At 29.6% G+C, this 13,456-nt stretch overlaps 1 protein-coding gene across 4 annotated transcripts; it reads left to right on the forward strand.

Annotated features, from left to right (window-relative positions):
* Positions 1-8,126: 8,126 nt before the first annotated feature.
* LOC145070733 (mitochondrial Rho GTPase 2-like) lies at positions 8,127-12,548 on the forward strand. 4 transcript variants are annotated; one of them, XM_079017690.1, is made up of 15 exons: positions 8,127-8,253; positions 8,333-8,606; positions 8,689-8,821; positions 8,967-9,116; positions 9,594-9,770; positions 9,924-10,175; positions 10,277-10,345; positions 10,675-10,736; positions 10,872-10,953; positions 11,031-11,242; positions 11,334-11,403; positions 11,485-11,597; positions 11,677-11,827; positions 11,892-12,078; positions 12,168-12,548. In XM_079017690.1, exons 2-15 carry the CDS (start codon positions 8,386-8,388, stop codon positions 12,242-12,244), a joined length of 1,956 nt encoding a protein of 651 aa, XP_078873816.1. In that variant the 5' UTR covers positions 8,127-8,253; positions 8,333-8,385; the 3' UTR covers positions 12,245-12,548. The 4 variants fall into 4 exon arrangements, with proteins under 4 accessions (XP_078873816.1, XP_078873815.1, XP_078873817.1 ...); XM_079017689.1 differs by lacking the exon at positions 8,127-8,253 and having other exon boundaries at positions 8,272-8,606; XM_079017691.1 differs by lacking the exon at positions 8,127-8,253 and having other exon boundaries at positions 8,272-8,606; positions 12,171-12,548.
* The last annotated feature ends 908 nt before the right edge of the window (positions 12,549-13,456 follow it).

Below are 13,456 nucleotides of genomic sequence, written 5' to 3' on the forward strand. Positions count from 1 at the left end.
TTAATCATTTATAATATATATTTTTAAAATGGACAAAAGACCATTGGCAAGCTGGCCCGGCCCGACCCATACTAAAACAACTTTTGACCCACCCATTTCCCCATCTTTACTTTTCGTAAGTGGTTATTAACTATTTTGTTGAAGATAAAAAGGATGCTTTTCTTCCTATCAAATCCAATGGGCCCATAATTTGGTATTTGTCTGCTGTGGCCTAAAATTCAACATAATGTATGCTAATCACCATGAACTAACTGGCTGTGTTCAGATCACTAATCATGCACCTACACAGCATAACCATTTTGGAACAAAAAAAAAAATCGTTTTTTACATGGTTAACCAATTTTCCTATGTATATTTTTTTTCTTTCGTTCCATCATTTGGGTCTCATACATCGGTTATTATCTCATTCTAATGCATATCAAATATGAACATATTGTCATGCTGTGTCTAGGAAATGGGCCCAAAACTGTGTACTGTGTTGACATAATAAGAGACTGGTTTTATATGCAATTGGTTGTTTTGATAGTGTAAAACCTTTCTAAGAAAAACCACCTACCTACCTAATCAGTAATCACAATATCACAATGCTCATAATAATGGAGAGTCCACTAAAAAAATTTCCATTTATTGTTGGTGGCATAAGTCATAAGATATGGAGATGGGATTTATCATTTATGGTGGAGGATGAGTTGCTCATCTCATCCTTTCTGTCCAAAACCCTAACCCTACCTTAATCTCTTAGGTTTTAGTCCTCTAGTTGGCCCTACATGTGTGCGTTTTTTTTTTGGATGATTTGATTTGCTAATTGTTATTACTTTTGTGGCTGTGTGTTCTGTTTAGGGTTAATTGTTAATAGACATCATCGATTTAACTATTTATATTTTTAATGGGTATTTCAAGTATTTGATCATAAGTCCAAAAAAAAATTGAATTATATGTTGAGTGTTGGTGTGTTTTATTTAGGGTTATTTGCAAGAAAGCTGAGTTTTTATGGTTTTACACTTATTGTAAATTTTACTAAATTTACCCTGTAATTTTGATATGAATTCTTAATTTGGTATATTTTTAATCCTTTTTACCGGTTTCTCGGTTTCCTTAAGACGAAACTCACAAGAATTTCCTTAAGTTTGTAGTTCTTTTTGCAGTTTTACCTAAAGTTTATTATTATTATTATTATTATTATTATTATTATTATTATTATTATTATTATTTTAATTTATTTTTATCGCCAATTTTACCCAATAGATTTCATATAACTTGTTAATTTCTCATTCACCTCTTTCTCTGCTCATGTTCACTTGGCATTTTTTTGTTGACATTGTATGTAAATAAACGCCTTGTCAACCAAACAACATTTTTGTAATTAACGTTACTTTAATTACAAAAATGTGTATAATTATTGCAATTGCCAAGACGTAGCTATCTATGCCTACACTTGTGAATAGTTTGTTAGAGAAAGCATTGTAAGATGTACACATTTGTTTCGACTTTTGATATGTATGCATGAATTTCATTAATTTAATATGGTTTTTGGGAGTTATTATTTATCATATTTGTGAGGAAGTTGCTAACAAATAATACAAGTTAAAAGGAATAAAATCATCGTATAATCTTTATTTATAATCTCATTTTTAATTATAAGAAAGTTCTATTAATTATATTATATAATTTCCCGTATAATCATTGTCGATCCAAAAGACTTGTAATAAATTTATATATCTTGTTCGATAATCATTCACGGATTAGTATCCGACACACTTTCATCTCAAAGATCATTCAAACAAGATATACAATAATATTTCTTTTACCAATGTCTTTCGGATCCTACGAATGAATAGCCACATTTTCACGGACGTACATGTGTTTGATGTAACAATCTCTTACCCTTACCTAAATAGTAGAAGAATGTCGACAAATTGATCATGCAAGCCTACTAACTCCCATTGTTGGTTGAAATCTATTCACTTAGGTAGCGTTTGGTACATGGACAACATTTGACTGGACTGGATTGGACATAAATGGACTGCACTGGACAGAACATAACTAAATAACTTGTTTGGATTGTGTTTGGTACGACAATGAAATGTTGGGACAGAACAAGACAGTAAAATTACCATATCGTCCCTACACCACATAATAATTATAAGTGATGTACGTTATATATATATATATATATATATATATATATATATATATATATATATATATATATATATATATATATATATATATATATGAGTAGAATTAAATGAGAACACCAAAAAGGTTGAGAACGCGAGAACAAAATATATTCATTTGTGATTCCATGTATTCATTTGTGGAGGAATGATAAATTTTTACGCTTTTAATTTCAATTTAAGAGAAAAAACATATTCATGTTGATTGTGTGTAAAAATTTATCATTCCTCCACAAATGAATACATGGAATCACAAATGATTATACTTGTTCTCGCATTCTCAACCTTTTAGATGTTCTCATTAGCCATCATATACTCACTCTGTTTATATATATATATATATATATATATATATATATATATATATATATATATATATAGGGTTAGGTTATTTTGTTTTTGCTAAGTATTGTGTGCTTTTATAAAGGATTCTAGGCCAATCATTTGTGGTTAATTAAGAAAGTGATTTTCTTTTAAAATTAAATAGAAAAAAAAAAAAAACAAATTCATAGACTTTCATTGTTTGACTGGTCATGGAAGGGTAAAATGGTACACCGCCTCGTCATTTTATTAGGAAACGGTCGATAACTATGGAAGTGATCAACCGATAATCCCAAATATCTCGCATACTCACAAAATCAAAAACCCAATTCCTTTGGAGGTTGAAACACATTCTGATTTTTTGCAATCAATCTTCAAAATCAGAAGATTCTTTGAAGGTTTTTCATATAAATATCGACACTTAACCCTAGAAGACGAAATTGGCATTTGGGGGCTTCTGTGAATGGTATTCTATAAGAATGAGGAGTACACGATCAACTTCATTCAAGTCGAAGTTCAAGAACGACCTTGAATCTTGAAGATGACGATGATGATTTCGTTGCGGAACCTGAAGGTAACAATTTTTTGTTTTAGTTGATGTTTATTGAGTTCGAAAAATGTATTATAGTGTAGGAAGTGTATTTAAAATCATTTATGCATGTATGATTTGTGGTTTGCAAGGTGTCATTTTTTTGGAATTTGTTAAGAATAATTAATGTTCATTACAGTATGCGTTGAAATAATAATAATATGATAGAATGAAATAATTGTTCATGTTATTCTGCCCCAATGTTCTATTCATATGAACCTAAAGATGTTTGTTATTCTCCTAGAATTAATCATGTTGTTTTATTAGTTAAAATTGTAATGAAAATTTCTATAAATACGTAGTTAATTAGTAGGGTATAAAGATTTTATATTCTACTGGAATCAAAGTTTGTATATGATTAATGACTTAAACTGAAACATTCAAAATTCTTATAGATGGATTAAGTTTACATGTGTAATATTCTAGTAGAATGGAATGTTGTATATGAGTGTGACTATCCACATAGATAGTGGATTTTATGTCTTATATTGAAATGTATATGATTCTGGTAGAATTCTAATTTGTATGTAATATCATCCGATAGCATTTAAAGAGGGTGTGTTTTTTTGTTAAATTTTCTTTTATACTGTTATCATTGAAACAGTATAAAAGATATGTTTACTGTTTGTTATTTAATTTTTATTTAGTTAGAATTATGAGTTAAATTGAAACAGGTATAATTATTGTAGAATATTATGGTAGAATACGAATACGTGTATGAAAATAAGTATTTCAATTTGCCGTGGGTTATGTTTCAAAATGAAAAGTTTGATGTTTTTTTAGTTTATTTTATATTATGTTAGAATTGCAATTCTTTATTTTTTTTTTATTTTTTTATTTTTATTTTTATTTTTTTTGTAATATGTCATTTTTTTGTATTCTGTTTGAATGGGAATTTTGTGTCTATTGTAATTGTGTTTGACATTTTGTTGGAATGATAAAATGTATGATCCTATGAAACATAAATATACTATCAAACACAAACATCCTATCAAACGATAATTTTATTACACTGAAATGAAACTTAATAATACCATATAATTCATCAAAACATACTTTTATTTTACTGAAATCAAACTTAAATATATCTAAAACGACGAATTTGATGAATTTCTTGTAGTTCTATGCTTTCTTCAATCCAAAAGGACAGTTCCTGCTATCATGACCAAATCCAAAACATATTTTACATCTTATTTTTTCCTTCACAACTTCATTCACCAGATTCTTGGGATCATTGACATTACCCAGATCATTCCCGGGATTCTGATATTCATTATCCTGCAAGATTATCAGATTTGATACATATGTATATGTAAAAACAGTAAAAGGGTTTGTAGGGGACGTTTGAATCGAATCTTCATTATCATGGTCATATGTTGTTAATAATGTATGAATACATGGTTCCAATTTTCAGTATGAACATCCATCGATTGTGTAAAACAAAATGATTATTAGCTAATGGAATCGACAATTGTGATCTATGTGTGGGGGACGTTTGAATCGAGTATATAAAGAAAATTAAATTAATGATAACTAAATCAGTCATAAATCATTGCCTAATATAAAGGGATAACAATCAGACTAAATAAAGAATTAAAATGAAAGATTACATAATTACCCTTACATATTTAATAAAATAATTAATAATTTGCTAAATTGTGATTGGTGCATCCATGCACACAATACTTGTTGGAAACATTTAACCCTGATATATATATATATATATATATATATATATATATATATATATATATATATATATATATATATATATATATATATATATATATATAAATTGTGGATGCTGCTATATAATTTATGTTAATTGTACCGAAACAAACTAGCTTAAATGACAGATCTTGAGATTCATTTAATTAAGTATAATGAAGAATACAAATTTATAAGAATCAAAGATAAAAGTTGATTGGTATTTGCAGATATTGAGTTTTGTGAAAGTGTTTGTAGACAATATTTTTGATCGTGATTATATACACCTTAAATAAAAAACTATTAAACACTTTCTAGAATTTTTTTTTTTAAAATTACTTGATACATGTTTATTTAATATTATATTTTAAATATAAACAAGAGGGTATTAAATTCTATTTGGAAACTAAAATACCAACCATGATAATGTTTGTGAATATTTAATGATAATTATGTAAGAAAAAAAAATAACAAGTTTTCTTTATTTTGTTAGAAGTCCTATGCAACTGAAGGGGGTATCTGAGTCTTGATTTTTCTTGTCCATCAATTTTAGTGGGGCTAAAATTTTTGGGTTCAGTCCCATTTGACTTGGTCTTTGTTCCTTTCAATTTTAGTTTCATCCTAACCAAACGCTATCTTAACCGATTTTGTTTTGTTCCGCTCTATTCAGTCCCGCTCACCAAACGGTACCTTAAAGACATCATGTCATAGACATGAATGCCTCACTTGTTGGTTTTGTTTATCTTGTTTTGATGATCTCTTACAAGTAGTTTGAATTTTTTTTTTTATCAAATAGAGAAGATTAATAAAAAAAAAACTTTACTTTTGAAAAAAATTAGAATTTTTGAACATATAATTTTTAAATATGTTCATATTTTACGGAAAAATTGATCATTTTCAAACATGGTTTTGTTCATATTTTTTGAACTTTGGTCATGTTTTTTTAACTTCATGATTTTTTTTTTTAAATATCAATATGTTCATGATTTCACAAAAAAAACATTTTCATACTACTAAAACAACGAATAACATATTTTTGTTTGTATAAAATGATAGAATAAAACGAGTTTTTCAGAGAATTATATGTTTCAAACATGTTTTTAAGGTAAAACACAACCGTGCTTAAAACCTATGTTTGATTTTTAAAGTCATTTTTGAAAATGGGAATGACATTGCCTAAAATAGAGGTGACCGCTTCGAAAATGCTATAAACATACCTCTGAAAAATGTGCTATATTTTTTAACTCTCTTTTATATAAATTCATGGTCATATGACAAAATATGTTGTTTTTGAAATTGTGGTTTTATGGTTTTTTTTTTCTTCAATATGGCTATGGGGTCAATATATTAACTATATAAACCATTATAGTGAGATGTTACAGTAGAATACTATAGTTAAGTGTTTTTTATGCAAAAAGATTTTGCTTTATTAAACCAATCTATGCAAATGCGACAGTAAATCATATTTTTATTTATCAATTTATTCAATTGACTGAAATTATATAATTGTTTTTTCATATTCCAACCGACTAACAGGTAATATGGTCTTAGAATATGACTTGATTGCAAATTTAGTCTATACAATTTTATTGCATAAATTAAAAAAAAAAAAAAAAATTAAAAGCGGGAAGTCCTTACAATCAAGCATTCAAACTATTATCATCAGATGGGGTTCAAGTGTCTTAGCAAACGTTATCCAAATACAAGATAGCTATACTTAAGGGTTTATTGTTATTACTAGGTGTAGAACTCATATATTACATGAGTTAATTAAATATAAAAGTCTAAATATTTAATAATTTTGGATTTATAAGAAAATAAAAAAAATAATAAATTATTAAAATTGATTTTTTTTACATTTAAATAAATAAAAAAAAACTAATGAGCTTTAATTTGAAAATTTTGAAATTAAAATATAAGTTATTTAATGAAATTGATATCTATTTATTACTACAGTTATTACAATTATTACATTAAAATATTATGTGAAATTTAATAAATAGAAAAACTCATAAAATAACATGTGGAAAAAAAACCAATTCAAAATAACCACAAAATAACATTTGACAAATTAAATGAGAGTGTGACATATGGCAAAAAAAACATTCGTTTATTAGAGTAGATTATTAGTTTCATTATAAGGTACTTCCATGTATAAATGATAAATCAATTGAATAACTAGTAGGTTAACTAACATATTATTTAGTTAACCGTAAGAAAAGTTGATAAAAAAAAAAGGAAGAATACACCACACATATGTGGTAATACAAATAGGCTGTAATCAAAGATGGAATGGTCATTCTTGGAAATGAAATTGGAGCCATCCGATTGATGGAGGGACTATGCATGAACAACTTCGTCAGTTGAAGGACATGCTTCTTGGTTTCATTTTCTCGGATTCCAAATATAAATGTGTTTGGGACACAAGGGGGTGTGGTAGAGTTTATGGTATCAGAATTAGTTACAAGGATAATTGATGATTCTTCTCTTCCCGATGGTCCTATTCCAACTAGGTGGAAGAAGTATCTTTCACAGAAGATAAATATTTTCTATTGGCATTGTCGGTTAAATAGGTTGCCTACTTGTATTAATCTTGGTGACAAAGGAGTTGACATTCCTTCCCTTATTTCTGTGATTTGTAACTCCGATTTGGAAGATGTTATTCACATTTTTTATCGTGTGAAGTGACGGTAGAGATGTGGAGGTTCGTTGGAAAGTGGAGTCTTGTTAGTGTTTTGCTAACTTTTTAATATTTGAAAATTTCAATTGTTCGAAAAAAAATCTACAAATCTACATCCTATGTTTATATAACGGTACTAGTGTTGCTCTAAATCCACACCAACCTATAAAACCAACAAAAATAAAAATGTTTTTGTCTCCATTCTTCCATTAAAGTTATTAATGGCGGTCTTTTCGTTCCTTGTACATGATATTATATAACATCAACTAGCATATAATCGGTTGGGTATATGTATATATTCCAGGTACTTTACAATGTTAAATCGGCCAATTTAATGGAAGAAATGAAAGGTGTTTGATGAAATTTCCAACTCAAATTGACTATATCATGGCGTGCACCAAAGTTATATTAATATTTCACTCATTTTATTTGTATACGATTTGATTACATATTTATTATGAGAGCCTAACCCGTTCAATATGCCATCATAAACTAATTAGTTTTATAACATGGGTTTTTACGGCTTAATTAAACACAAAGATGTTTATTGTATTTTGAAATCTACCTTTTTTTGAAAGAAATTTCAGAATTATCATACAAAATTGGAACATAGAATTCTTTGAAGAACATATTTTAAAATTTGACATTTATAAAATCTTATATTTTCAAATTACACATAAGTCAACCGGCCAAAAATATAGACCAAATCTTGTGACATGTAAATCGTGCCATGATGAAAACGATAATTCAAATTCAACGTTAATTTATTTTTGTGACAGGTATGTATAATGGTATCATTCAGATCTCATCTCATGAATGTTCTCTTTTCAATAGCATTCGATTCTGTTCCATTTTCAGGTTATATGATATCAGTGTTGTTTCGCTCTCCTCTCCTGTAGTGCTTAAATTAAATGTCAGGTGATTCACCGGAGGGGACAACCATCTCCAGTCGCCGGAGTACCGTCCGCGTCGTAGTTCTCGGTGATCATGCGACTGGTAAATCAAGCCTAATCGCCGCAGCTGCCTCCGATACTTTTCCCGAAAATGTTTTACCTGTTCTTCCTCTCACTCATCTTCCTGCCGACTACTTCCCCGATGGCATTCCCGTCATAATCATTGATACTCCATCTAGGTTTGAATTAAGCTCCGTTTCCTCTTCGATTTAATTGATCGAATTAGATTCTCCTCGTTAGCTGAATTTTTTGTTTATTTAGTTTGGAAGATAAAGGTAAGGTAGAGGAAGAACTGAAGCTAGCCGATGCAATAGTATTAACGTATGCGTGTGATCAACCTGAAACCCTCACTCGCCTTCAGAACTTTTGGCTTCCTGAAATTCGGCGCCTAAAGGTTTCAATCTCTTCATCTTAATTTATGTATATTGCACAAGCCTCATAAGAGACAAAATTCACAAGTTTCACGTGTTGGAAGAGAAAGTGCCTTGTTTAATCAGTTACAAATCCGGTTGTGTAACTTTAGTATTTTTCATATATAGGTAAAGATACCAGTGATTGTGGTTGGATGCAAGTTAGATTTGCGCGATGAACACTACCCTATTAATCTAGAGCTGGTGATGGGTCCAATTATGCAACAGTTTAGGGAGATCGAGACTTGTATAGAGTGTTCTGCAGCTAACCTTGTCCAGGTATGTCGTTGTGTTTAACCTCTATTTCTATGTTAAGATTACAATTTGGTCAATATAATGATGACCAAAGTTATGATCCTCAAGATAATTGTGCTTTTAATATGCACTCTCTAGTTGAAATTGTACCTTGTTGCTGCAATCATTATTAAAATGTTGGCAATCTACTTCTTTATGCTTATAAGCTTATTGTTTATGCACAATCACCATAGTTCAATCAATTCAGCCATCATTTGTTTTTATCTATCCTGAGATACATGTGACCCTTTTTAAATTATTCTTCAAGAACCTTAGAATAAAGACAGGTTCTGCCAGTTATGGTCTATGTTATTCCTTGTAAGCACAATTCGTTTTGGTGTTATGCATCTGGAGAAGTTAAAATGCAAGAGCTTTTGGTTCCTATTTGATCATCAAACTTACAATCTTAATCTTTACATGTTACATCTTCAGAGAATACATTAATTTGATTACATTTTGTAGGTAACTGAGGTCTTCTATTATGCTCAAAAGGCAGTGCTTCATCCAACAGCCCCCTTGTTTGATCAAGAATCTCAAACTTTGCAGCCTCGCTGCATAAGAGCATTAAAAAGGATATTTTTACTTTGTGATCATGATATGGATTCTGCCCTGAATGATGATGAGTTGAATGAATTTCAGGTAATGTTCTCAATCATGTACTGCATAATGTGAAAAGTCTTTTACTTTCTTTCTAAATTGAGGTCCCTGAATTCTTTTTTCTTCTATTTTTTCAGTTTAGTGATGGGATTAAGAATTATATTCAATAATATTTGTTTCCCTCGTGTTTGACAGGTTAGGTGTTTCAATGCTCCTCTTCAACCTTCTGAAATAGTGGATGTTAAGAGAGTAGTGCAAGAAAAGGTACCTGAAGGGGTCAATCGTCTTGGGCTTACTCTAAAAGGATTTCTTTATCTTCATGCCCTGTTTATTGAAAAAGGGCGCCTTGAGACTACATGGACTGTTTTACGTGAATTTGGGTACAATGATGATCTTGAACTCAAGAAAGAAAATCTTCCTGTTCCATCTGAAAAGGCTCCTGATCAGGTCATGCTCCTATAACTTTAATTACAGGATTTAATTTTTTGTAGCATTTACAAAATAACGTGTTATTTTATATCAATCTCTCAATGCTTGTGTTATTGTAGAGTGTTGAATTGACGAGTGAAGCTGTTGACTTCTTGAAAGGGATTTTCAGATTGTTTGATTCTAACAAGGTATGTTTTCTCCCACATTCTATCACAACATAACTTTTTATCACTTGATTGTGAACTACATCTACATTGTGAAGTTTTACTTGAAAGCTGCTTTAGTTAATGTCAGTTGTTACATGAGTATTATCTAAAGTGTAGTTTGTAGTCAAATATTGGTTCTTGAGTTGGACTTTGTCACCATCTATTCCTTTCCTTTTAGTCTTCTATTTTAGTTGCTTACATGCAAACATAATCTCATTTTACTAATCCAATTTCTTTTTGCACAATTAATAAAAAACTCAATAACCAAGTTGTGCAAATCATCTCAAATTATCAATCTTTGCACTTTCTAGGATGGAGCTCTACAAGATTCTGAACTTGATGAGATGTTTTCAACTGCACCAGAAAGGTGGGGGTTAGTATTTCTTATAATCTACTACTTGTTATATACATTAATTAATCTACTATTCTAAATATGTTATATTTTCTTTTCAACCTGTTTTTTATTTTTGTTTTCCCCTTTCCTCCTTTAATATTGTTCAACTTTCAGTCCATGGAATGAAGCTCCTTACAAGGATTCTGTTGAAAGAACTGAACTAGGAGATCTTACACTTTCTGGGTTTCTCTCTCAGGTGCTTTTTAATGGCATCCAACTTTCTACATCATTTGTATGCTGTATGTTACTAACACTATAAGCTCATGGTTACAGTGGGACCTAATGACATTAATTGACCCACCTCAAAGTTTGGCCTATTTGATCTACCTAGGATACACCGGTGATCCTGCAACAGCCTTTTGTGTCACTAGGAAAAGATCCTTAGATTTTAAGAAGCAACATACACAAAGACATGTTTTTCAATGCTTTGTTTTTGGACCCAAAAATTCTGGCAAATCTGCATTGTTGACTTCATTTGTGGGAAGGTTCATCATTTTATCAACTTTTTTTCTTTTTCTGACTTTTTGACTCTGTTTTATCATCTATTCATAAATATTTCTCTCAATTTACTTGCAGCCCTTTCCAAAGCAAATATAACTTAACAAGCGATCAATGTTATACAGTGAACACTGTTGATCAACTTGGGGTGTGTCAGTGTCTCCTTGATTTTTGTTAACTATTCGGTTTTCTATTAATCTGATACGTTATTTACACATCGATCTTTCAGGGGACTAAGAAGACTCTTATATTGCATGAAATTCAAGAAGATGATGTTAAAGAATTGCTATCCAGTAAGGAGTCATTAGCTGCATGTGATGTAGCAGTTTTTCTTTATGACAGGTATGGTGAATCCCATTATCATTAATAATCTTGAGACTTTAAAAATATATGGAGTATCTAATTTAATTGGTTGTTACAGTTCGGATGAGCATTCCTTGAAAAGAGCATCAGAACTACTGATGGATGTAGCCATGAAAGGAGAAGATAGCGAGTATGCTGTCCCTTGTCTCTTAGTTGCAGCTAAAGACGACTTACATCCGTATCCAACATCACTCAAAGATTCAGAAATGGTGATATTTATGTCATCAAATTAACATATCAACCTCTTAATTAATATGAAACTTTTTCATGTAGATATGTCTGACTATGAAAATAGACGCACCAATTCGCATGAGCGTGAAAGAAAACGATACAAATGATGCATTCCTCAGAATTGTTAATGCTGCTGAACGATGTCATTTGAGTGTCCCCGAAACTGAACACGGAAGAAACAAGAAGCATTACCAACAACTTGTCAACCGTTCTCTCGTTATTGCTTCTGGTATGCCTATTACTATGTATATATGTATAATTATATATCATTGCTTCAAAATTATTTGCATGTTCATATTTTTAACTACAATTTTACAGTAGGAGCTGCTGTTGCTGTAGTTGCATTTGCAGCATACCGAGCTTATGCTTTAAGGAAGAGTAACTCTGCCAGTTGAGTAAGTAAAGGCTTAATTAGCTACACCGAAGGAGTCAAAATAAGCGGTTATGCCTACATTCTTAAATTAATTGCTAATTATAGAAAAATAGTTTCGGTCTTGATATCTAAGATCGTTGATCGACCTTTTTTTTTTTTTTTTTTTTTTTTTTTTTTTTTTTTTTTTACTTCCGTTTTGGTTTTACGTAGTTTTAGGTATGTGATGGTATTCATAACTTCCGTTGCTCAAAAAATGTCATTGTATTTTTTATGATTAAATAGTATTGTATAAATCTATATGTTGTGATTATTCATGTTAGATAAAACTATTTGTTAAATATGTAAATTGAAATTGAAATTAAGGATAGCTAATTGTCATGTGAAATAAAGCGATGGTGTGATTGGTCATTGTTTTTACATCGAAGTATTATTTATTATTTGTTACATTGCAATTTTTAGTAGACGATAATTTTGTCGTTTTCTATAACATAAAAAATCGATAAAAGATATTTTGATGCTTTTGTATAATTTATATTCTGTATTTTGGACAGATTTGTAAACAAAACATAAAACAATGAGAATCTCATTCTATTTCATGCCAATCAAAGTCGACATGCCACTCAACGTCGACGGCATCACATATTATAATTCTTATTTAATTCTAATCCATGTGATTCCAATTCCTTCGACATATTTAACTCCTTATAGTGCAATCAAACACCGCTTAGATTTTTGCAATGAAAATATGTTTTCTCAATACGCATAAACCGTTATAATTTGTAGTAATGTTCAATTAATTTGTTTCAAAACTTTTCCTTTTAAAATTACCGAAGATGATTGGTATGATGGATTGACGGTGGCTATTTGCATTTGTTTTTTCACCATTAATTTGTTTCAAAACATTTCCTTTTAAAATTAATAGCTGTATACTTGTCCCAAGATTGATATTTTGGATTGCAAACATACAAAGCAAGAAATGAAATATTTTACCAAGACTATGTTTGACACATTAGTAGAAAACTTAGTTGCTATATAAAAATTGATTGATAAAAATAATATTTGATAAAAATTAACTGATAAACTAGTGAAAAAATAATAAATAGCATAAATAAGAATGATTCAATGTTATAAAATAAATATAATAGACAATGATGTAGTTATTTATAGCTTTACAATACAACAATCTATATATATATATATATATATATATATATATATATATATATATATATAT

Source organism: Lactuca serriola, chromosome 8, assembly GCF_051521515.1.
Source record: "Lactuca serriola cultivar US96UC23 chromosome 8, Lser_US96UC23_V15, whole genome shotgun sequence".
In the NCBI taxonomy this organism is placed as follows: Eukaryota; Viridiplantae; Streptophyta; class Magnoliopsida; order Asterales; family Asteraceae; genus Lactuca; species Lactuca serriola.

Coding starts and splice junctions, on each gene's coding strand:
- LOC145070733 (XM_079017690.1), top strand. CDS start 8,386: ATGTCAGGTGATTCACCGGAGGGGACAACCATCTCCAGTCGCCGGAGT. Junction 10,346..10,674: donor GATTGTTTGATTCTAACAAG/GTATGTTTTCTC, acceptor TGCACTTTCTAG/GATGGAGCTCTACAAGATTC. Junction 11,598..11,676: donor GCAGTTTTTCTTTATGACAG/GTATGGTGAATC, acceptor TGGTTGTTACAG/TTCGGATGAGCATTCCTTGA.